The sequence below is a fragment of the Buteo buteo genome, chromosome 18 (genome assembly GCF_964188355.1).
Source record: "Buteo buteo chromosome 18, bButBut1.hap1.1, whole genome shotgun sequence".
NCBI lineage: Eukaryota > Metazoa > Chordata > Aves > Accipitriformes > Accipitridae > Buteo > Buteo buteo.
In genome coordinates, this window is record NC_134188.1 from 18,604,093 (window position 1) to 18,629,929 (window position 25,837).

The window sequence follows — 25,837 nt, forward strand, 5'->3', positions numbered from 1 at the left end:
CCCAGCCACTTTTCTAAGGTTTATTTTTGGAATATGTTTCTCGTTCCTTTTTGTTTTCACCAAAGTGGTCTCAGAGATCTCCCTATGCAATCTGACCTGGAACATGTAGCTTCTGCACATGCTTTTTATTCCATAGCACAGTGCAGTGTAGACGTGATTCACTTGCAGTGGTTACAGTGTCCTGATTTTTCCATGGAAGCCAGGAGCTACCACGCTGCAGCAAAGCAGGCTCAGCACCTCCCTAATGCATCTGCAGTGCTTGCAGGGGCTCACATCTGGGTCACATCTGGGCTCACCTGGGTTTCTTCTCTATGAAAACCAGAGCACTGGGATAGGGAGACTGGGGAGCGTGAGGAAGGGAGAGGAGGGGCTTGGGGGGCATCATTGTAGGGTTGAGCCAGGGCTGGAACACACATACAGATTTAGGGACTTGGAAGCCTTCTTGGGTTCAACAGCATTACAAGACACTCTGAGACAAAAAAACATCTGAAAATGCTGCCTATGAACTAGTCTAGTCTGAGAGGTTGTCACTTTATAAATACATTTTCTCTTATTTGTTTGGCAAAGAGTCCCTCCTAAAAAGTACGAGGCTGGCTTCGTGAAAGGATGCTTCAAAGTTTCCCCTCCACTATGAATGTGCCCCATACCATAAGAATTTTTTGCTTTGGGTACCTTTCCTCGTTGCTGCTGACATTGTAAATCTTTGGTGCCGAGCTCTTATTTGAGGCATAATCCCACTCCACCTCCTCCGCAGCGATGTAGTACAGCCTCATGGCTCCGTGTTGCTGCTGGGAGCGGGTGTTATTACGGCAGCTGCTGACCTCGTAGAGATGTTTCATCCCACCGACAAAATGATCAAAAGTCCTGCAAACCACTTTGAATGTGCCTGGAAAGGAAAGTGCAAGAGATTTAGGCAATTTAAAAACTTTAAATAGCAGCTTGGCAAATGAGGTCCTGTGCCTTGTACATCTGTGATCAGTCCTCAGACAAACCTAATCTGTGGTGTTGTATGGAAAGGCAAGCGAAGAGGATGCTTACATAGAATCATAGAATTGTTTAGGTTGGAAAAGACCTTTAAGATCATCGAGTTCAATCATTAGCCTAGCACCACCAAGTCCACCACTAAACCATGTCCCTAAGCACCACATCTACACATCTTAAATACCTCCAGGGATGGCGACTACACCGCAGCCTGTTCCAATGCTTGACAAGCCTTTCGGTGAAGAAATTTTTCCTAATATCCAATCTAAACCTCCCCTGGCGCAACTTGAGGCCATTTCCTCTTGTCCTATTGCTTGTTACTTGGAAGAGGAGACTGACATCCACCTCACTACAACCTCCTTTCAGGTAGTTGTAGAGAGCGATAAGGTTCTCCTTAGCCCTCCTTTTGTTGCTAATCTATTTATAGAAACATTTCCTATTGTCTGCTATGGCAGTAGCCAGATTAAGTTCTAGCTGGGCTTTGGTCCTTCTAATTTTCTCCTTGCATAACCTCACGACATCCTTGTAGTCCTCCCGAGTTGCCTGCCCCTACTTCCAAAGGTCATAAGCTCTCCTTGATTTCCTGAGTTCCAGCCAAAGCTCTCTCTTCAGCCAGGCTGGTCTTCTTCCCCACCGGCTCATCTTTCGGCACATGGGGAGACAGCCTGCTCCTGCACCTTTAGGATTTCCTTCCTGAAGAAAGTCCAGCCTTCCTGGACTCCTTTGCCCTTCAGGACTGCCTCCCAAGGGACTCTCTCAACCAGGCTCCTGAAGAGGCCAAAGTCTGCCCTCCACAAGTCCAAGGTAGCAGTTCTGCTGACCCCCCTCCTTACTTCTCCAAGAATCAAAAACCCTTACCGTGTTGTCATCACTGTGCCCAAGACAGCCTCCAACCATCACATCACCCACAAGTCCTTCTCTGTTCACAAACAACAGGTCCAGCGCCTTCCCTAGCGGGCTCCCTCACCAGCTGTGTCGGGAAGTTAGCTTCCACACACTCCAGGAACCTCCTGGGCTGTTTTCTCTCTGCTGTACTGTATTGCCAGCAGACATCTGGTAAGTTGAAGTCCCACACGAGAACAAGGGCTTCTCCCAGCTGCTTATAGAATATTTTGTCTGCCTCTTCATCCTGGCTGGGTGGTCTAGAACAGACTCCCACCATAATATCTGCCTTGCTGGCCTTCCCCCCGATTCTTACCCATCAACGCTCAACCCTATTGTCACCATCATTAAGTTCTAGACAGTCAAAACTCTCCCTAACATACAGGGCTGCCCCACCGCCTCTCCTTCCTTGCCTTGCCCATCCCTTCTGAAGAGTTTATAGCTATCCATTGCAGCGCTCCAGTTGTGTGAGTCATCCCACCATGTTTCCATGATGGCAACTATATCCTAGTTTTCCTGCTGCACAATGGCCTCCAGCTCCTCCTGTTTGTTGCCCATGCTGCGTGCATTGGTGTAGGTGCACTTCAGTTGGGCTATTGACCCCGCCACCTTTTTTTGGGGGGAGAAGCCCTAATTCCTACGTGTCTATTCTCAGGTGCTTCCCTGGTTTCTAACACATCAATAAGCCTTGCGTCTTCCTCTCCCTGGGCCTGCAGTTCCCACAGCTCTGCTCACTGCTGCGGGCTGGTACTGGCATAAGAGCAGGGCATGGCCTGCAGCCTGGCACCGGAGCTCTGTCTGGGCAGCTGCGTCGGTCGTGGTGGGCGCAGAGCTTAGAGAGGCCGCAGCTTTCTGCTGGGTGGATACCCTTGCTCCCTGGTGGAGCTGGCAGGGCTTCAGCGCCCTTCCTGCATGAACTGCCACACAAACTGCTGCGCCGTGTCCTGTTCGTTGTGCTCCCGGTCACCAGTGCTCCCCTGGGGTTTCTTTTATACGTGTGGGTGGGGGGGTCCTGGCCGTAGTTGCTCCTGGCCGGAGCACCCAATAGAAATATCTGTTGGCGTTGTGTACATGCCAGGTTAGACCTCTGGCACTGGTGTCTATAAGACAGCAGATTCTTTTCTTATGCATATCCCATATGTTTCCACCATCTGTCATGAAACTGCACGGCAGGACTCACACTAAGCCATATATTCTAGGTGTCTCCAACAAACGATTCACCCCCACTGAGTTTGAAGGATGTATCACTGGATTATACATGACAATTAAAAGTATCTTTAGTGTATACGCTTCTGAAGAAACACCTACAGACTATTATTGAAAAAATTATCAAAGTCCTAAAATACCTTAAATGATGCTATCTACAGAGCAGTGAATTTTATCTCTGCTGGAAAAGCCTGTTTTGTGAGTTGTAGATACTCTGGAGCATCCCGTTAGGCATCTCTCTGCTTGCTACTCTGCCTATCCCAAGGTCATCAAAGCCTCTGCTCTTTGGTGACCATACATATTTGATTTATAGTACCTTCCCAGAAAAGTAGCCCAGCCTGAATTCTCATCTACGCCAGGTCCCCATGGCTTTCATGCTTTCAGGCTCCCTCAGGCAGAGCAGAGCATCTCACCAACAGTTATTTTGTCTGGCTGATTTCTGCATGTGCCACACTACCAAGATAAGTTCATGAACGTACCCACACGGTCTGGCTGCATCAGCGCTGTCCCTGATAAATGAGGAAACAAGGCCAGCCCGTCCCTCGTCGTCCCTCTCAGGTCGATGGTGTTTCCTTGAAAATGAACCCCGTGCATGTCGTAGTGACTGCCCAGCCCGATAAGGTGCCAGGAGACCTTGTCGTCCTTGCACATGGCCAGGCCTGGCAGATTACCAAACAAGTAGCCATTGACAGCTGGAGGAGAAGAAAAGAGTCCAGTTTGCAGCACGTCGATGTAAACTCATCACGGAGCCTCCTACCACCTTCCCAGCAAAAGACTCATGACTCAACAAGTCATGGTGTTAATTAAAGGGGCATTTTGTGAAGCAAAGGTAGCACTGGATGACAGCAAATTAATATCTAAATGCTATTCCTATAAACTCTGAGCTTCTACCTCTTTTTTTTAGCCTGTAAAATCTTATAATAGCCCTTTGCAGTAATGTAGCACTTCTCCTCTGAGCTTTTCAGGGTGCCTCACAGACAGCAGTTAAGTGTATGAATTAGGTACCTCCTTTCAGCCTGGAGAATGTATAACCGGATCATTAAGGCCATGGAGTGGGCCGTAAAGAGTTTGAGTTCTAAATTCAGTTCTGATGGAGCCTTTTTATGTGATTTTGACTTTTGATTTCCACTTTTACTTCCAAAATGTATGTCTTTCTTTCACAAGGGTGTTATGAAGCTAAACTCCCTGATCCTCAATGCTCTCTGTGACCACTTGGTGAAAGATATTATGGCAGAACAAAACTTTAGTATGAGATAGCACCTCATAATGGAAGAATAAAATAGATAGGTCCAGAAAGCCCTGAGGTTCTCTAACAATAGCTCTTCAGAAAATTAAAGCAAAGAGAGGTTATGTGATTTGTTCACATCTGTCATGTCAGGAATAACTTGGAGGAGGTGCACACTGAAGCCAGATACTTTCACCCAGAAGTGATTTTTTAAAATATTATTGGCCATTCCCGTAGCCTTTGCCTCTCCTCTTCCAGAGGTGGTCATTACCCAAGAGGGAGCTGGCAGAGCAGGGCAGGTGGACCTTCATTGTCTGAGCCGGTGCCAAGGCCAGCAGTGAAATTTAAATCACCAGTGAACATTGGCCTTTTCTGCAGTTGGTGCTGGACTCTGGCATTATGCCTTTTTATAGACCCAGGTGTTGTATCTAAAAGCTACACTCCGTTCCCTTTCTCCAGGTGTAGTTGGTAGGTGGATGCATTCATTGCTAATGTGACTGGGGTTTCAACATGTGCTCCAAGGGCATCGGGTGCTGGCCATAAGCTGACTGACAGCTTTCCACTTCACCCCCCAGTACACTGCAGTCGGCTATAAATGATGATAAAATCTGCTAACTCATCTTCCTAATATGACTGAAGACAAGGTACCATTAACACATATTATTTCATACCATGCATTTTGTTGGATTCCTTGAAATCTGCATCATTTTCGTCTACTTTTGAAGGGTCTCCAGTAAATGCTTCGATATTCTTCCTCAGATACCAGCTGTCATTCTCATCGAAGATTGAAAAGAGGAGGTAAAATTCTCTGTCTATTCCTTTCTGTAGCCAAAAAGGAAGCCAAGACATTAAAAAAAAGTCTGTGCAGAATTACCCAAATAAAAATGATTATTTTTTTTTTAACAAGGCTTTCTTTACCCCCAAAATTGCAGCTGCCTTCTTACTATGTCCTTGTAGAGACAGGGATTGGCACTCTTCTGTCAGCCAGAAGGACAAATAAAGTGTCCATTACTTACTTAGGGTGGAAAGATGCATTCTTTGCTAATAAGTGCATGAAAAAGATAGAAAACCTAGGGATGAGCCAGAATACTGGGGAATGACAGTTTCATCTTCCTAACCATCCCCTTAGGTCTGCTTTTACCCCGAGGAATGACATAGGTTTAATCTCTTAAAACTGAGCTGGGAACTGGGCAAATTGGTCCATATGGGACCCCCCCCAGTGCATCACCCTGCTGTTAGGGACAAGCAAATGTCCACGTCAGGCACCTGCGTCCCATCCTGATTCAGCGTGTTCTTCCGACAGACCAGCAAAGGCCCCACGAGGCCGGAGTTCGTGTCCTTGACAGCATCAGTGGCTGAGTAGTACAGATAGGTCAGGCAGGGGGGGTCACTCTCTGTTGGACCTCCATTTTCAGGCACCTTCCATTTGTATGTGAAGGTTTCACCTGGCTTAACGTGGGCTCCTGGCTTCATATAGCCTGCAGAGAGAAAATGGAGAAGCACCAAGGTTACGGGAAGGCTTTGTCTTCCTGAATACAAGTGTTAGCTGGGAGTCAGACACAGCTGCTGATTTCTGTGGACAAGCTCCCCCTTGCAGCCACAGCTCGAGCACCATCCCATAGTCTGAGCACTAATGCCATGGGGACATCTCACTGGAGTCCTGTGCCATGGGGACAACCAAGCCCATTCCCTGCAGAACAAGTTTAGCTGCTTCACCCAGACACCTTCTGATGCTATCTGGATTATCTGGATTCAATCAGACAAGACACGCAGAGTTCATCCTTGTGCTTAAATGGCTTCCTCTCATGTTTGTAGTTTACCTGCCCTATCGTGAGATTCATCTGTGGCATGGATGCAGACTCCAGTTTTTCATTAAGCACTAACAAAGCAATTACATCAGTGAGCGGAGCTGCATCAGTGGCTCTTCAGAAATTCAAACCATATCTGATCCTGGTAATTGTTTCTTTCTGATTTTGTAGCAATGCACAGGAACCTCTGTCAGAGTCTCCAGAGGGTAGTTGCTATTACTTTTTTTGGAAGCTACTTTTAAAGGATTTGGGCCATTATCTGCTGCTGTGCACAGGTTGGATGTAGCACCACTTGTGTAATTTAGCCACTGTGAAAGAGTGGTTTTGTCCACTCAGAGGGGACTGACAAGAGGGACTTGAAAGGAAAGTTGGGAAAAGGGGTCAGGCCTGCACCCTTTGTAGAAAAAAAGTACTACATAACCTTTCTGGTCTTTGCTATGAGGAAGATCAAATCAGAAATTCTGTTTAATGTTTAGGCATCCATTGACTGGATTTTCTCAGCACGGTCAGATGTATCTGGCAGCAGCAGACTGCACCAATTTAATACTCCTTGCTAATACTCCAAGAAAATCCTCTTGAAAACTTAGACATGAGTGAAGATAGCAGTATTACATATGAACACATACTATTTGCTGCAAACCACAATACAAAGTCCAGTACTGCTTCAACAGTACCGATCTGATACTACTGGATTCATCCTGCAACAGTGCTCAATAAGGAAAACATTGATTTGGAGCTAAAAACCCTCTGAGATTGGTCAATTGTCAAATGCAACATGGAAGAGTATTTCCTGAGAGCATAATTGAAAAAAGATGTCTGCAGACATCTGTAGATGTCTGTAGGTACATTTATGTACAGTATTTTCACATTAATAAGCTGCACCCATACAATGCACAGCCTTTGAAAAATAATTTACCTTCAATGTAAACCTACAGCCCCTGTAGGGCCTCTAAATATATACACTTGTAGATAGATACGATGGAAAACCAAGACACAAGGGTTACAAGGAGAGAAGAAGGGCCAGAAAGATTGTTGATGAATCTGGAGTCAGGTTCCTCTCCAAAGACCCAGAGGTGTGCTGCGCACACTGATGCTGAATTGTAGGATTTGGTTTGATTTTTCTCAACACCAAAGCGTGCAATGCTGATGGGCACTATTACTGGGGAGCATTAAATGAAAGCATGACAGGACTGTGAGCACGGGGAAGCTGCACATCCATCAGGGAACTACATCTGACATGGGTGGCATTGGGATGCGTGCAGATAACTTAAGGACTGAACTCAAGCCAGTTGTTTTGTGATGCATTGGGGCCTGCTGGCAAATTTGTTGTGTTGCAAGTTCAGCAACTAGAAACAACAGAACTTAATAAAGCCTTTTGTATTGATTTTATTGTATGATGTTATGAGTTTTACATGTTGACCTAATTGTCTTAGCACAGCTCTCAAAAGAGTGATTCTGTCCCATGAGTTTCTTTCTGATGCGTTGTAGTGGAAACAAAGCAATTTAGACAACAAGAAACCTACCTTTCTGTTCAATGCTGCAAATGCAGCAAAAACTTTTCAGAGACCACAATATTATCTCTGTAGACACTACGGATGGGATCCAGCTCACCTTACTTGAGCCATCTAAAGCTTACTCCCTAACCCAGACTCTAGGCTGCTTCTCTAGCTGATGGAGACAGAAACACATCTCCAGAGGGTGACCTTCTGTCTCCTAAAATAGGTGTTCAAAGTACATGGGACTTCTCACCCTCTGAAGGGTTTGTTTCTTGTCACTGACTGAAAAAGATGCCTACCAAATAAACACAACATTTAACACTTAATGGTTAAACTTAGGTGATAAAGATCCTGTCCTTGCACAAAACGAGAAGAAGCCTTTAGTAAATGCTCCGTTTCAGTGTTTATATATTTATGAGGATTAATAAGGATTATCGCTGCTTCACATTCCAGGCCAATCAGATAAAAGCTGCCTCTGACACCGACTATCCTGACAGTGAAGCAAGGGCAATGCCTGACGTGGATTAGAGAATCAGGAGTGAAGCAGCCCACACCATGGGGATAGCTATATCCAAAGACTCAGCAGGGGCATCATGCCAGATCTTAAGCTTTGTCATTCTGGAGCATGTCCAGAGGAGATCCACTGACTGCAGTTGAGCGATGTTAGATTAGAAGTAATATAAATTGGATTGTGCTTGTGACTTTTGCTCAACATGGACCTAAGCTAGTTTTAGACGCCCTGTCTGGCACATGTCCAAGAGGAAGAACCAGCCAGCATATTGGCAGACTGGGGAGTCCCATGGGTTGTGACATGTAAGGTAGGTACAAACTAATCAAATCATCCCTTCTGTGCCTTAGCATCCACAAAAAGGACAAACCTGCAGAGCAAGAGAAAATCTTTAGACTCAGGTATTCTGGATGTGATGATACAACAGTACAGTCAGAACTTACCATCTAAGTAGGGAGCACCTTCCGACAGCTTGCTGAAGCTTACGCCATGGGCCATAATGCTGTAGCTTCTTTTGGCTTTGTTGGCAAAAGTAACTAGTATTGTATCTCCCACTTCTGCTTTTATAACGGGGCCTTAAAAAAAGAGAGTGAGAGAGGGAGGGAACGTATTAGAAGAACTACCCTCTAACATATTTCCATCTAAACAAGCGAGGGCTGACTAGAAGCTGCATGCACAAAATTCCCCTCTGGATCCCAGTGGATCTGCATTCAAACCCGATGTAATGACAGGAAGGGAAAATATTCACTGTACCAAGTATTCCCAAGTGCTTCATGTCCTCTGACCAAATCTTCTTCTTACTGAATGTTGCATCAGTATATTCCACATAGCGAACTTTCCAGTATTGCCCTCCTATTCTGTCAGTCCCTTGTGTGAAATATATTGCAGATTCACTGTGGAATTAACAAATTGGACTGGTTAAATAATTGGAGGTTCAGGCAGAACCCTTCATTTTGGATAAAGTTATTACTCCAGACATGGGAGAAATGACCCCCCAAGTTACTAGTTTGCATACACTTTTCTAGCAGACAAAAGGATATATTACTGGTCTGAATTACAGTTATAAATTAGTTAACAAATGGGCATTCATTGTGCATTAGACTTTCATGTGTTTAACCCCAACTTACTTAGGGAGACATCTATGTCAACTTACCTCTAACTACCTTAGGGCAAGACTTGTGCCATTACCTGTGCACAATGTGTCTCTAATCCTCGTTAGCTTTCCTGGGAGATACTGTAATACAATTCACCTTCATCAGTAATAAAGGGGGAAAAAATCTAGCATTATGGCACCTCTGAAATACACCGATTGTAAGTATGAAAGCTGCCTGAGGAGTCTCAACACAGAGTCATTAACTCTGTTGAACTTTGCATACCTCACCAGGACTCACTTTCTCCATGGACTTAATGGAGCAAGATAAGTGCTTCCAGAAGGCAACTCTGAACATCGCAGTTACGAATCTAACTTCCCGACAAGGTTGTTTAAATCCATTCCTCCCTGCCCCTTTCAATTAAAATTAATAACAGTGCAGGACCTAGCCCTGGTGAATCACTGGAGAAGTCTCACCCAGACTCCTGAAATTAAAGCGCAACAGGAGAGGACAAGAAAGCTTACCTGCCAGTGGCATTTAAACCCTGCCCAGTGAATTTATCATAACCGTCAGGTCCATAATTCCAGAGCACTTCTTCAGCAGCAATATAATATCTTCTCTTGTGACTGAGTGGCGAAGGCCGAGACAGGTTTTTTTGGCAGATCTGAACATCATATAGTGCCTCCATGCCACCTGGGAGGAGAAAGAGTCTGGACACAGTCCTTGGCCATCTGTGGAGTCAGCAATCTCATGGGTACAAATGCACATTCAAAACTCTCTAGGAGCTACATGGATTGGAAACAATTACTAGGGTAAATTTCTATTTTTAAAGACTTCCTCTGCCTACACTGGGCTGGATGCTAGCACCCTTCTCTTGCAAGGTGGTACTTTATGCCACAGGTGAAGCCCAGTGACTTCAATGACACTCTTTACTGGGCTTATTTACTTAATTCCTTAATCTGGGTAAGGGTGGTAGAATGATTTTGGGGGTCAGAGTGCCTTCTGAAGTGTGCAAAATGGCATCATCTCCCCTTGACTTTTTTTGAAATAGAGGCTGGTTATTACCACACTGAAGAGATTTGTTGCTTGCCAGAATCAAGTCTATTTTGCCCGATGCAAATCCCACTGAAATCAACGTGCAAGTTTGTAACAGTAAAAATTCTCCCAACTCATCTCTGATATGATAATTATACACTATCTTCTGTCATGAGACTTAGTTTATGATACGTGCTTTTGGGCTTTTGCACCTCACAAATATCACAACATCACTGTCAAATTCCTTCACGTAAAGGTTTCTGAAAACACTGCCAATCTTTATCTGATTTCTGCAAAGGAAAAAGCTATGAAGTGTTCAGCTGGCATGATTTTTCATTATGTGTAAGTACTTATCTACAATAAAAACTGATGATGAAGGCTACTCTTATTGCTCATCAAAATCTCTGGTTTACATAGAAAGCGTGGTGTCAGCGCTGGGTCTAGCAAGCCTTCCTCATATGAATTACACAGCTAAGTCATTCATACTAGCTGAAGATTTGGCCCAACTTGTATAATTTCCACCGGTGACTAAACTCATATTCATGATGTTTATCTGGTGAAATAGTTCCAAAGTGTTCAGTTAGTCACAAAAAAAGTGTCAAATCCTGCTTCCCCTGGAAATATCTCTCCATTTTCTTTTGCAAGTCTAATAGAGGCTGGAACTTCTGAAAGGATCAGGGAGATCTATAGCAGCGTACCTCGTAAGTGCTCATTAACCTGGCATGTTATCAGCCACCTCCCTGGGTTCCCGGGATTCATCTCCGCTGTGATGAATGTTGCTGGGAACAGACCGATGACATCTGCCCTCTGGTCTCTGTTAGTGAATGTGTGGCCGTAGAAATATGCAGCGTGGATATCTATCTCGCTTCCCATGCCAAACAAGTGCCAGGACATGGAAGTGTCAGCACACATCTCCAAGCCGGGGAGATTGCCATAAATATAACCATTAATAGCTAAAAACAAAAGTATGAGATTTTATGAGAGGTAAAAGAGAAGTGCCAAGTGCCTCCGACCCCATTTCTAAGGATGATCCTTTCCTGGCCCAGAAAAGAAACTGTCTGAATGTCCACACTGAATAAGGCCCTCACAGGCTCCTTGATGAAGAGTAACATTTTGAACACACAGCTTACAGCTCTGGATGATCAAATGGCCCAAATTCTCTGGTTGGGTCTGTGAAAAACTTCCTGGGTGATATCAAGATGTTGCAAAGGCCAAGTCATCACCAAAAAGGCCTGATAATGAAGTTAACTTGTTCTGCAGCTATTTAGCATGTCTGAAATCTATTTCCTCCTATTCTGAGTCATAAATATACCACTATATGCCAGGCTTCAGCAATTTAGATTTGAAAATGATTATATCAGTCAAATCAGCCTAGTCAGCTCTCTGTTGCTCAGCTTCCACACCTGACAATGTATCAGGACGCTGGGAGAATGAAACTCATATTTTGCAAAATATTTTAGTTCCTAAGCTCCATGGAACAACCAAAATACAGAGAAATATTTGGATTTAACTTGCACCAGATCTCCAAATGGCACAAAGTACTATTGGCCAATGGATCTCTGAAGGGCAGGAATGGTTGTTCCATCCAGCCCACCATCCACAAGGCCCTTTGAGAAATGCTGGACTCTTCCAATACAACATCTCAAAGTGCTCTGCAGTTTACTCTTCTCTTTTCACAGCTGGTCAAACAGTCACCAAATGGCTTAAATCTGTTGCCCAAGATAAAATGCTAAACAAGTGGCAGAGCTGAGCATGAAAGCCGAATCTCCTTTCTGCAAAGTAGTGTGTTGTGCTGTATTTAGGGAGAGGCTCTTTATCAACACAGTGCTTCAACATCCTGACCCATTCCTTGCTAACATAGATAAAGGAGAGACATCGCAAGGGACAGAAAGTCCTACTGAAATGAAAAAGCCTGGTCACTGCTGTAGGTCACCATTTGCTCAAGAGTCCTGCTCACCATGCATTCGGTTGCTGGTCAGGAAACCTTCATCCTCTTTGTCAACTGAGGCTGGTTCTAAGCAGAAGGTGTTTATATTCTCATCGAGGTACCAGCTGAAGTTTTCATCTACAATGCTAAACATCAGGGCAAAAGCGTTAGCAGCACCAGTCCCTTCTATTGAGGTCTCATCTGCAGTTCCTAAATTGCAAACGAAAAGGAAAGTGATAAAAAAAGCCTTGGAGGGGATTGAATTTAAAAGTGACAATAAGTTTGGAGCACTTGAGGAAATATGGTGCTCTGCCCATGATCTATAGGGCAGGATGAATCTCACCTAATTTTGCTCTTCTAAGGCATCTTGGCTCCCCTGCAACAGCCTTTGAACAGATGAGTGCCTCCAGAAGGCAGTTCATCTCGTCTAAGCCAAGCTGATATTTCAGGATCTCTTTGATTTGATATAAGTGCAAGTACCTGCCAATATCTGTGGTCCCATTTTCCCCATCTTTGGCCTACTGCACCTAACCCTGCCCTTTAGTCAGTGTTAGCACCTGTGTGCTTACAGTGAGCCAGATCATGGGCCTGATCCAGCCACAAACCAGTGACTTTTTTTTTTTTTGGCCAGGAATTAAGAAGAGGCAAGTGGCAGCCTGCATTTCTGTTGCATTGAAGCGACTGGTGAACCATACCCTCAGAATGGCCATCTAAATGTGGCTCACTCTCCACGGACTAACGAGGAAGCCTCAACAATTACCTAGGACTAGATACTTAAATTTAAAAAAGCAGGATGAATATAATCTATTCAGGCTAAGTTCAATACCATTATCTGAGTGACCATTTGGGAAACAACCTGAGACCATAGGAGTGGCGATACTGAGTAGTCTATTATCAACCATTGGCAGGTTTACACTTCATCTAATCGTCCAGTCTACCTCTGAACCCATGAAAACCTTTGCTTCCCCCGTCTCCTATGGGAGGGAGCCCCAGAGCCTTGCTGTCAGTCCTGTAAGGAGCCACCCACCACCGTTGGATGAAGGACGACAGCAGTAGCATCATGCAGATATCCACCTTGATGAATTCAAGACCAAACATGCAGTTAACCTGGCCTTTTCAGGCTGGGATTGTTTTGAATGTGCTATCTCCTAGCTTCATGTATTATTGCATACTTATTGGCCGTTTCACACATTCAGGCAGTTCTGCAGATTTCAAAGGCTCTCCAGGAGAATAAAAATCTGAGATATTTTAATTGTGTGAGTTAAGCTGGACACCAGGCCTATCCTTTCCACATTTAAGTCTTTTTCTTCTTCATATATAAAACCTGCTTCACTTATATGTTCTGTATGTGAAATCAGGGCTGATTTTGTACTGTGGGAGGTGCTGGAAAGAGGTGGCAGAGTTACATGTGCCCAGGGGGAGAGGGGCAATGGCTCAGATGATAAGGTGGAGAGGGCTGGTACGTGGTCCCTGATGGCTCCAGCACAAAATTAGCAGGCTATAAAGTACGCAGAACAGGCTGTCACATCAGCTGTTCAGCACACATCCCCGTATGGTTGTGATATACAACTTGTGAGCAAAAATAAATATATAATCCATATGGGGAAAAAATGACAAAGAACACTGGGGTTTCAAATATGCAAATGCCAATGCCGAAGTCACCCGCCCAGCCCTAATTTCACTTCCTGGGCAATGAGTCCTTTGCTTGTCCTGAAATGATCCCAGTTTGGGAACGCTTATTTTTTGGTCTCGGCCACAACTGGCTGGCCACAGAGCATGCTGCAGTCCCTCCACCAGCCGAGGCAAATTTGTCGTGAAGCCAAGGGGGAGCAAGAAGGGGGTTGTCCCAGAGCTACAATACCTACCCTGGGATGCTCCTGGAATGGCCCAGCTATTCCTTGCCCCTTTTTATGGGCTATGTAGGGATAGACTCTAGACCATCATGTTTATACCTGTAAGCAAAAATGACTGTTAAGATGCCAAGCTTGGCAGAGGGGCTTGCTTCATCAGTGTTTCTAGCTCAGTACCTTTTTTACAAACCAGCAGTGGCCCAATTAAACCAGATGCAATATCTCTTGGTGTGTCAATGTGAGAATGGTAAATCCAAGTCAAGCAGTTTGAGTCTGCCAAAGTTGGGGAATAATCTTTCCTTACTGGCCATGTGTACGTGTAATTTCCACCGGGAACCACAAAGTCATCCTCTTTGCTTTTACCGCCGGTTCCATCAGGGTAAAGTGCTCCTAATACATTAAAAGAAAAAAGGAAGCTTTTAGCCCTGCTCCTAACTATTTTTCTTAAATAAATGTCTAATTTCTTCTATTTTATCACAGATTTATAAAATAATAGTAGCACTCACAAACACAGAATCACTGAGAAATTTTGAAAAAACTCAGAAGTTCTGGTAAAAATGTCGAAAAAATCTTGAGAGTTAAAATCCATTATTTATCAGTAGACAAAGATTTAAAAATGTGTTAACAGGCTCTAATTTTTCCTCATCTCTTTACTCTCATCAGCCATCTACACATTTTGTCAGCTAACATTGTGTATCTTCTCACAGAAAACTGGTGAGAGTAATGAATGTAGACAAATTCATACACATGCATAGATGTGGGATTCTGAAAACTAAATCACGCCTGTTATAGCCCTATACAGAGGACAACATTTACTTACAAGAACTCCATCCATTCAAACAGGCTAGAAGTAGAAGGAAGGAGGGAAGATGCTTTGGTGACTTATAATTTGGGAAAATAATTCAGGAAAAAAGACCCACCTAACCTGTTTCAGTACTGGATTTATCCCAGGCGTCGAATGTTTGTGGCAAAAAGTTTTAAGAGACAAGGCTGTTCCTGGTTTTAGTCATCAGCTGCAATTACTGATGAGTTTATGACAGTGTGATCTAAAGTCCTCTGATGTCAATGGCCAGAACAATAAATACTTGGACAAACTTTTAGCCATGATATTAGCTACTCCAGAGGAAAAAGCAAACCAGATTTACCTTCAGAGTCCTTGTCATAGAATACCCCATGCGGATGCACAGAGTATGGACGGGAAGCAAAGTTTTTTAGATGGACGATAATGACATCCTCTTCTTCTGCCTTCAGGACTGGCCCAAGGAACCCTAGCCACGCTGCTTTGGGGATTTCCTGGGAGTAAGTGTCATCTGTGAATTGCCTAAAAATAGCCTTTTTGTATACACGTCCTATCCGGTTGGCTCCTCTTGTCGCATACACACTTGCAAACCTAGTATTGGGAAGGGAAAGTAATTTAGAGACAAAAAAACTGCTTTAAGAGTTGATCAAATAACTGGTGCTTGCAGTGCAGATAAATAGTTCCCTGGGACATATCACACAGCTGGTGGAATAAAAGCTGAGGAGTAAACCTGGACAGACCCTAGCAGGGTCTAAGCCCTTTTCTGTACAGTTACAGTCATCCTGCTTGCAGCTCTGGTCTTTAGCATGGTAACTACCAGTCTTCACTTGAGGACCAGCCACTCAGGCCTTTCTGTACAGTTTTAGCTGCTTCTCCCTCTTTTGAAGGTTTGAAGCCTCATATCTGAAAGCATGACTGTTCAGAAGGAAAACAAAACCAAATTAAGTTTTTTCAAAAGCCAATAAGAGCGTTTCTAATCAACTCAACTAGTTTGACACCCCAGAAGAGTAGCATGAAATATTTATTGCATGAAATGCATAATTTCTAATTCCAAAGTTTATTTTTATAGCAACGTCAAGTGATGGAGAACACAGCATACAGTCAGTGGTTGACATACTATAGCTATTAAATACCTGTTCCCTTCAAATCCTGAACTGCATTTGTAGTCTAATATCATCTAGCTCCACACTCCAGCCACTGGTTCCCATCAAGCCCTCTCTCAGATCAAAGAAGCCACATACCATCAAGAGTTCTTTTCTGTGCAGGCACTTGCATAAGTTTTAATTAATTGACTAAATTGCCACCTACCATTCTTCTGGACAAACCAAGTACACTGACGTTCTTTATGCCACAAATCTGTCCCGAAGCTCTTTTCTGAAAGCTTTCCAATATTTCTCTATCTCTTTTGAAGTCTGAACGCAAGAGCTTCACACAATAGGCAAGTAATATTCCAGCTAAAGCCAGAGGTGCTCCCAGTCAATATTTCTTACACAACTGGGAATTAGTTTTGCCCTTTTAAGTATAACATCATACTGGCAACCCATGTTCATCCCATCTGTTATGATATAAAATCTTTTTTTACTTGTCTCCAGGTTACAGCTGACAAGTATGGTACACATTCTTCATCCCTAAATATCCCACACAAGAAGGGTAGAAATGAACCCCTTTGCTACACAACCAGCAGTGGACTGTATGACCAATTTCACTATAGTTGACAGCTCCATGAGCTTTTGCATCCCCTGAAGATTGTTTGAACTTTTGTGCTTCCTAACAAACTCATTAAAAAGCTGAGCTAAATTTTCATGAAGTACCACTGGCAGAAATATAGCAATTTCATATTTATAGTGAGTTTTTGTAACTGGCTGGTTCACCTGTTTGAACCCATTTTAATTAGGTGCTTTTGTGCAGTGCCAGCAACCTAAGTGTTGGTTGTCACATGAGTTGAAAGGTATGCTTTGCTATAATTTCTTCACCATAAGATCCACTGCTCCCCCTTTTCAAGCCATCTCTGCTTGACACCACAACTCACAACATCCCCCATCTGTGGTCATTACACCTCTGTGGTCACTGTGTAAACCAGATCCCTGAAGTGATCCAGATATAAAAGCCTCCAAAAAGAACGCTTCTTCATTTGAAAAATGTGCTTTATAACAAGCCAAGAGCTATTTTGGCACAAATGAAAATGTTGCCAATGCTACTGTTGTGGCAGAAACAGTTGGCTAGGATGAAGGCGAAGGGACCAAAGCTTCTCAGTCTGCTTCTTCACAGAATAATGCGTATCAGATAAATACACCCCAAAAGCGTGGTTAAGGAATGAGTTGCCAAGAAGTCTGGATTTTCAGTGAATTAGCAGGTCTGCAGTAACTGTCTGTGTGCACAGCAAGACCTGGCAAGTCACACCACGCTGACTGAGAAGATACCTTCCACTGCCTGGGGGGAAGAGCTCCTACAAGAGCCCTTACCACAGAGTAGTAAGTGGTGTCAGTAGTAGTGCAGTGTAAATGCACGTGCTTCCTTACCTCATGGCACTGTATTCATGTGGCTATGCCCTAATTCAAATTATAAATTGATTTTAAAAATGGTTTATAAGAAACTTTCTCTAGGAAAAAATAAAAGGGGGGGGGTTCAGAAAGTACTTATTTTCAGAAGATATTTTTCAGCAGAATTTTTTCCATTTCCATCAGCCACCAAATATTTTAAATGAGGTGTTGCCTTGGCACCGTGCTTTCCCCATGATGACAGTGCCCTTATGCCCTTGGCTTTCTGGCCAGACAACATTGCACACTCTCCCATAACTTCACACCCCTGGGATACGCTGCCTCACCTGCAGGAGAACTTCACCCCAGAAAAATGCACTTCTTTTGATCAGGCTTTTTCAAATGCTTGACATGAGCCTAACTCCTTTAAATGCATAGATCAGGGATCCCAAAATCCAGTTAGGTATTAAAGTTCAAGAAATCACCCTGAGAAAACCCTGTAGGTTTAGGCACCAGATATTTTCTCCGTGCCTAAAGCCATGCTGTAGCATCTCTGTTGGCTAGATCTGTGCCTCTCTCCTTCTTTAAGTTATCTATGAGTCAGGAAAAGAGGTCTTTTTAGCGCTAGCTTTCTAAAACAAGGTCTATTCAAATCCTCCCCCCTTTCAGAGCTAGAGCCCCCTGTCAGTGCAATGGGCATCAGCTGCAGCCAGTCACAACGCAGCTGATGCTCTTCCGTGCAGGGCATCAAGCAACGCTAGTGTCATGGAGCCAGAAAGGGATTACAGCATGAAAGGAGCAAACTGGCCTCTTGGCCCTGGTTAATTATGGGTTTTGTTTAACCATTGTCCAAAAGAAAACAACCAATCAACTCTGGGAGACAAATCCTACATGTCACGGATGCCCTTGCTGTTGCGTTACAGACTCAGGCTCTTTCACAGCTTCCTTTCCTTCTAGATCCTCGCTCCGCAAAGGGCAGAAGAGTTTCCTAATCCAAAATGCCCTGATGTTTGGGAGTTTCTTGGAGTGCAGGCACTTCAACCTCACTCCTCCTTCTGTCTGGGAGGGGTAGAGCCCAGTTCTTCTACCTGTATAGAGACACGTATTTTCAGCAAGTCCTTTTGGTTGCCCTCAGTACCCGAGAACAGAGCACACTGGTGGTTGTGAGTCCCAGTCTAGATGTCGAGGCTGCCCCATTTCATCCAGGAGGAATTTTGGGTGCCCATTTCAGCCTTGCAAGTAGCTGGTACCTCTGTGCCTCTTTACAAGTGATGCTGTGCTGCACATTACAGTGCTTAAAGTCCTTTGGAGAAAGACTACCACTACCCACACTGGAGCTAGTGCTATCAGCCTTAGGAAGCTCATAGAGCGGATGCATGTCTGAGTGACTTCTCTGCACTCCCAGGTGCCTGGATCATGGGCATGTGGCCACACTGTGGGACTGGTACCTCTACCCAGTGCCGCAGTGCAGCCAGCAGATGTGTCCGAGGGAGCTGGCACAGGGTCAGTGCCACAGCCCCTGCTGCTCCATCAAAGGGACACAGAGTTTTGCCCCCTGTCCCTCTTCTTTCTTTCAGTGAGAGCTTCTCAGTGCTGCCAGTGCCAGTTGTACCAGCACATCTCCCACCCTGCAGTTCCTTACCACCCATCTCCATAGTCCCTCTGAGATTTTCTCAGCTGCAGGACAGTGTCCTGCTGACCTTTCATCTCCTGTCTTTTACAATAGTTCTCAAACACCGTTCCCTGTCTTCTTTTGATGGCATCAGCTTCCTTGGGAAACACTTCACATTTTCAGTCACTGCGTTAAACATCCCCTTCAGCTGCACCTCCTGTTTCATTCTTTCCCACCCACTGACTTTCCAATATGTTATTGCAGCAGTGGCTTCTCCAAATGCTGCAATGGTTTACCACATCCAATTCTCTGAATCTGCCTTTGCTCTTTCTTCCAGTCGTCTCAATGTGCCCATTCTACGGGGCAACGTCTGCCAAAATGGCTCCTATCTGTCATTTCTCTCTTGTCACAAGAAGACAAATCTTCTCCCTGCTTCTTCACGCTCCCCTGCTCACTTCAGACTTCATCCTCCTGGTGGCTTTGTGATATGGCTGCCTGAACCTCTTCCATCTTTCTGGTCTTGTGCAGTTGCAAAAGCTGCTCTTCTAAATCTTGGCTATCTCCCTCCTACTCAGTTGTCAACCTGCAATTCATGTGCAGAAAGTCGTGATGATCAGTCAGTCCCAATTCTTACAGGAAAGGGGAATACTCCATCCTCTGGAGCTGTACCCACGCAAGCTTCCTAAATTCCCTCGTTCATCTCCTACAGTCAGACCAGTCTTGAGGTTACATATAGAGGTAAGCAGGCTTGTGAATCACAGCCTAAGAAGCCTTCTTCAGACTGAGAAAACCATGCAAATCCTGTCTTTATTTCTGTGCCTGATTTCATTTTGCCAGTTGACCACTCTCAGCAGTTCTTAAGCTCCAAGAAAATTTGGCAATGCACATGAGTGGGACAGGGAGCTATTAATAGGGAATTAACTCTAATTCCTTAAAAAATAAGTATTAACATAATTATAGACATCCATCTCCCTGCAATGATGAGCACTATGACTCTTCCAAATAAGAGAAAGAGTAAAACAAGAGTGTCATGTAGATTCTACTTCAAATCAAGACTAGACATGCAGATAGCCTGCCTTCTCAGGGTAGGACCATGAGTTAGGGTAGGACCATAAATTAAGTATAGTTTCTACACCTGTTTCTTTTATCACACAGAAAAAGTATTTTGCCAACATTTTTACTGTGTTTATGTTACCTTTGATCTTAAGAAACAGAGCTACAACCCAACAGGTTATTTTTTTCAAGAGGTGCTTGCATGAGTACTATAATACAGTGTGCACTAAGAAAAGGAAAGAGCTACACATTGTGCTTGGCCAAGCAAACAGCTTCTCAGTAGACTGTAGCCAGATCCCTCACTGATACAATTTCAAAGCCTGCTGAGTTCGTTGGCCACTGTAATCACTACTGAAAAATCAGCACTTTGAATAACTACCAGACGTAGAGTCCCAAATTTTCTTCTGCTGTTAACATGCCCAATAGCCACTGTACATTCCTGGGTGCAACTGTAGGCAAATGCAAACTTTCTTTTATTACCATTGTTCCACTAAAGTCCCATAGATTTTACGCAGATAACCATTTAAAGAACTATCTTTATGGGTTTGTTCCCTAAAATCTGTTGGTGGTAAAACCTTCCTTACTCTCTACCCTCTTCACACACTCTGTGGCTGGGTTTATAACAGGTTTTTTTTCCTCAGAGTTCCCCATTTTTCCTGTGGCTGGAGTAAGCCAGGACAGTGGCCATGGCTTCATGCCCCAATCATTTTAACCCCTGGGTCATGTAACCTGTTCAGGGTAACCCTCTGCCAAACCGTGACTCCTGTGCTAAGGCCAACGCAATGTCTGTGCTAGAGGAATGGCCAAGGGAGGGGGACCAGTGGTGCCAGCTCACATTTGTAGACAGTTCCCTGACCACAAGCATCAAACAACAAAGTGTGTGTCCTCAAAAGAGAGAGACACAATGTCCTTGAAGGATGTTTTAGGCCTTTTCTCACCCACGCGAGCCACAGAAGAGGTCAATCCAACCCATAAAATCTTAGGCAAAGTTCTGAGGTGTCACTGGTTAAGTGTGACTATAATGGTTTCTCTCCTAGAATAAACTTCTGCTTCCCCTGAAGTCAATACCAAACTCTTCTCAGGCTTCGTTAGAGCCAGGATTTTACCTCAAATGCCCTTTTGATGTTAACCCTTCCCACAATTATCATCTCCACTGATGCAATTGGGTCATTTGGCCATGTGATGACTTCGCCATTAGTTTAGCAGCTGTGACGATAGTTTCACTGTCATTTACCTGGGTGGGATCTCCTCATAGGCACATTGCACAAACTGTGTTTGATGCTGCGGTAACAAAAAACACCCGTTAGTGTTGGTGGGTGCAAGACTTGGCCCAGATAAATGTAGGATTGGTGGCCTAAAGAGAAGGGATAAGCTGTTACATCAGGCTAAACTTAATAACATCTACCACCAGCAGAGCAAGATTTAAGTGTCCATCATATCAACTAGTACCAAATTAATTCAAACGGATTATCAACCAAACTATAACCCTGAGGGCTGAGCCACAGCAGGGAGGGAAAGACTGATGTATGTCAAGCCACAACAGCTAGGTATTTTTCTCTCAAAAGGCTGTTGCCTGTGTGACCATTAAAGGTAGAAGGCAATGTCTGAGCTCACCCTCCTACTGCAGCAATATTCATGCCCTAACCCACAAAATCTCACTGGGATCTGCAGCACGTCCAGCAGCACTGACAGCACCTTGCACCCTGTGTGTCCAGTCCACCATGGTTTAATGATGTCAACTCTTTTACCAGTTATATCAGGTGGGAGGGGATGTTCAACACCTTCCCAGCTCACCTATACTCAGTGACCATAATGTGGATCTGTGATTTCCAAAGTTCTGTCTGCTTCAGAAAATGTCAGCTTAATTTTCAAAGGGAGGACCAAGAGTGAAATGTCTTGATTTCATTCATAACATTCCCAAAGATGAGAAATAGTGGAACAGCTTGAGCCTTGAAGTAGACAAGACAAACGGCAGAGGTGACAGCCTCATTACTCTCTTTACATCAGAAGCACTGATGCACAGCAAGATCCTTGCTCTGTGCAAGCAGTAGGCTGGCCCTTGAGCACTGCAGCAACACAAGGCATAATAAAAATTAACCTCCAAGCAGAATAGTTATGTTAACACAGGGCTGCATTTGGGTTAATCACCTCTGACGAGAGGCAGCCTTTTCAGCTCACACCCAGGGAGGTGCTGATGCAGCTCGACGGCTCCTGGCTGGGGAGGCAGCTCACTCAGCACCAGCACAGCGGGAACTGAGCAGCGTAGCTCTGCCTTGTGCCAGAACCAGCTCACCTGATTTCTAGCCCCATGCCTCAGCTACCGAGGTCTCCTTTCTCCTCTTTACTGCTAAAAACTAAAGGCTGAGGAAGGTATTATTGACTTTGGCACAGCAACTTTGAAAATCATCTTTTAAATCTCACTCTCTGATCCAGGTAACGTAACACTTTCCATTACACTCTTGCTAATTCAGCAGTTTTATTAAGTGGTGAAGAATAAGTGGTTTTGATTACATCTCTGTGGGCTAGCTGGAATCAAAGGGAGCATTCCTTTATGTATATGCACTGACTCTTTTTAAAGATAATCAGTTTGTCTGCAACCTCTTTATCTTCACTTCTCTATCAATAAAACCGGGATAGTGCCCCATCAGATGGGTGCCATGAGGATGCATCACAAGGTGAGAAGTGCTAGGCTTGGAGAGCCAGAGCGTTGCTGCTTGCAGAACACAGCTGGCTCAAAATGCATTCCTGTCCCTGCCTAAGAAGTGATCCTTAAACTTTGTTTATGGAACTATGTTTTTGGTAATATCCATAGGAACCAATTAATTAGCTGAAAAGTAGTCCATTAGTATAATGCTTTAAATTCACATTAGAGGTTATTCTAAAGAGCTAAATAGTCAAAACAGCTATTACTGGTTCACTATTTAGTCCACATGCTTACACAGACACGCTATTATTCCAGAATACAGCACTTTATTCTGGCTCAACTCAATACAGTTTGGAAATGGAGTTAACTAGTTACAAGAATCACTTTATTATTCTGCACGTAGGGAGTTCATCGCAAACATCTCCCCAGCTTTGAACGTATAGTCTACATTAAAATCCTCTGTGGGTAAACCCTTTGGAATTAACATTCTGTAATTATTACATTACAGCGATGACTGAAGACATAAGCTATCTTCCCTCCCTGTCGTGCCGTGTAAAAGGCATCACATTTATGTCACAGACTTTAAAGTAAATGTGCCACTTGACGTTCAGGGAGCACAAAGTGCAGACAGCCTTAAAAGTACAATTTACAGAACAGATTCCAATCTTTCAGTAGTACTGATGTGGATTTACAAGTAGCTGCCCTTCACTTAAAGATGAACTATTTTTAGTGAGAGGTCTTCCAGTTTAAGGATTGGAGAAAGTTACCCTCTGCTAAAAAGGGTAGGTAAGTGAGAAATTCAAGAGTTTAACACAACTGAAGAATAACCTTTCCAGCAAAGCTTGTTTTCATGGGCTGGGAACAAACTATTACCCTGAATTCTACCTATTAAGCAAATGCCTATTGACTTGGATGCTATCTGGAACCTCTAGTTGCTAAGAGCATAAGCACAAATTTGTGTTGAAAAATAAAATTCTTTCTTGCCTCCTGCTTGTGGCAAAATAATTTCCTTTATGAAATCCAGCTGAGAGTGATTCTGAAATTACTGGCCACTAGAGAAAAGTCCACCATTGCTTGGGATTTCCTGAAAAGTCAGAAAGGACGTTTCCATTTCTAACTCCTGGGACACAGCATTCAGCTCCCAATGTGCCTCCAGACCTGGTATGGACACCAGGATCTCCTCACTCCCTCACAGCTCCCACCCCAACCCCAAGCCTAGACTCAGAGGAAGGACCCCCAAACTATCTCTAGGGCGTTAAAGATATCAATAAAATCTTAAAAATATTCCCATACACACTTGAAGCCCACGCTGTAGAGAGGCACCAAGGGTCTTTGCCATCCCTGTCCAATGTCCAGGCCAGCTCTTCTGGTGTGGGAGGGACGCACAGCCAACCCCAGCAGTGCAGGCACGAGAACGGATGCCTGTTTTCCACTGGCCGAGGCACAATTCATCACCGCGCTTACCTACGAACTCCAGTTTCAGCACAGGTGATCACCAGGACTTCAGTGTGACCATTTGCTCTTGTATTTTTAAGCACTTATCTAAATAGATTTCCTAAATCTTAAATCCTAAATCCTAATTTCCTAATAGGTCTCCATGGTTGCATATATTGCAGGGATATATGGACCACCTGCTTGTATCTCATTTGTAGGTACTATAAACATCTGAATTTTACAATGTCATACCAAGCTCCCCAGCTTTTATTGTCTCACGGGGAGAAAACTTACTATCTTTTGCCAGTTAAACAGACTTCTATGTCTTATCGCAAAGAGCTGTGCTTGATTATGGCAAAGTTGCAGTTTGCCTTTGGACAAGTCCCAGAAATACCTGCCTCTCCATGAAGCACACACAGGGGATTTTAAGCCCAGTACCTGACACTTTTTGGACAGATATCAGTTCCTTTATGTGTCCTTCAAATACTGACTATCACTTTGCTTAATCAACCACGATGGAAGAGAAGTCAAGCAAAGTCTACTCTCGCCTTGAAGCTGAAATCCCGCCTATGACAACATTGTCAGAAGAAAAACAAGAAAAAGACCATCTTAAGATGTTCACAGCAACATTAACCACATTAGTCAATTTTCTTTGGAGCTGTCAATGCATCTCCAGTTTATCAGAGCCCCCAGTGACTTACTTGTCCTCCAAGAGGTTTTGTCCCGTGATCAGATTTTTCCCAGACGGTGCATAGTCCCAGTTCTCTTCCACAATCCCGAGGTAGTAGGTTCTGGTCTTTGCTTCCACCACCGCAAACAGCCAGAGGAACCCAAGAGCGCAAAGGCAGCCACCACGCTGCGCGGGAGGCATTTGTAGTTGTGATTGCGAGGCTGGCAGCGGGCAGGCAGCAGCAGGATGCACAACAGAGAGCTCACCCCTCCCTCCCAGCTCTTGACAAGTTATAAATAAGGAATGGACAGAGCAAAGCTCCTCCTTTTCAGCAGGTTAGGACTGGGATAGGTAGAGAGGCCGGCTATGCAGAGCAGGGCTAGGGAGGAGGTTGCTGTCATGGCAGGACCTTTGCCAATCCTTCGGTGAATGCATAAATTGCTCATTTACCTGTCCAGGCTAGAGCCAGTTGGTGGTTTTTTGGAAGTTTGGATGCTTTTTTGTCCTCCTTTTTCCAGACTAGGTGGTGTGGCAAATTGGGGCGGGGGGGGGGGGTGTTTTTGCCATACCTGTTAAAATTTTTTTAAGATTTATTTTTATTTTAACTGCTTTATCATGTCCGAGATTTCTAAAGTTAACATCTTGCTGCCTTCACTGGGTTTTTTCAATGACATGACACTAGGTTATAATCCAGCGTTATCAGGCAGAGAGAAAGAATTTGTCTGTACCTCTCCAATTTCAAGGATTTTCTGACCCATTTATTAAGATTGCAAGTGATCTGAATACATTCAGTTTTAGAGTGCCCAAAATGTAGTCACTTTTTACAAACATTTCTGGAAATTAGAGCCTTTGTAAAGTCTTTCCATTTGGACAACTAAGAATTGAGGCACACAAAGATCACCCTTTTATTAACCTTGGTAATTAACGTGCCCACGTAGCTCTCTAGAAACTCAGTCCCTCCCTTTATAGCTTAACTTCCTCTAAGACGACGTCTCTGTTACCATCTTGGCAAAGCCAAGTGTAAACCTATAGAATTATGACTTGATAGGATATTCTAAACCACTTAGGAAACATCCCCCCAAAAATCACCTAGTTGGCAAGACACTTTGCAAAATCATACTGCTCTCTTACTAATTTTT

The 25,837-nt window shown here is 44.1% G+C and overlaps 1 protein-coding gene across 3 annotated transcripts in view; it reads right to left on the reverse strand.

Moving 5' to 3' along the window:
* The window catches only part of HEPHL1 (hephaestin like 1), a 35,784-nt gene extending 10,819 nt beyond the window's left edge, over positions 1-24,965 (reverse strand). Inside the window, exons 1-12 of one of the 3 annotated variants that reach the window (XM_075050089.1) lie at positions 24,730-24,965; positions 15,155-15,399; positions 14,187-14,399; positions 12,190-12,369; positions 10,931-11,185; positions 9,722-9,890; positions 8,860-8,999; positions 8,550-8,681; positions 5,561-5,772; positions 4,966-5,116; positions 3,549-3,761; positions 673-886 (exon numbers count right to left, since the gene is read on the reverse strand). In XM_075050089.1, the coding sequence (XP_074906190.1) occupies positions 673-886; positions 3,549-3,761; positions 4,966-5,116; positions 5,561-5,772; positions 8,550-8,681; positions 8,860-8,999; positions 9,722-9,890; positions 10,931-11,185; positions 12,190-12,369; positions 14,187-14,399; positions 15,155-15,399; positions 24,730-24,899 (2,294 nt within the window). In that variant the 5' untranslated portion in view covers positions 24,900-24,965. Of the gene's footprint in view, positions 1-672; positions 887-3,548; positions 3,762-4,965; positions 5,117-5,560; positions 5,773-8,549; positions 8,682-8,859; positions 9,000-9,721; positions 9,891-10,930; positions 11,186-12,189; positions 12,370-14,024; positions 14,112-14,186; positions 14,400-15,154; positions 15,400-24,729 lie in introns of those variants that run through there. The other 2 variants (XM_075050091.1, XM_075050090.1) reach the window with 2 other exon arrangements.
* Positions 24,966-25,837: the final 872 nt, after the last annotated feature.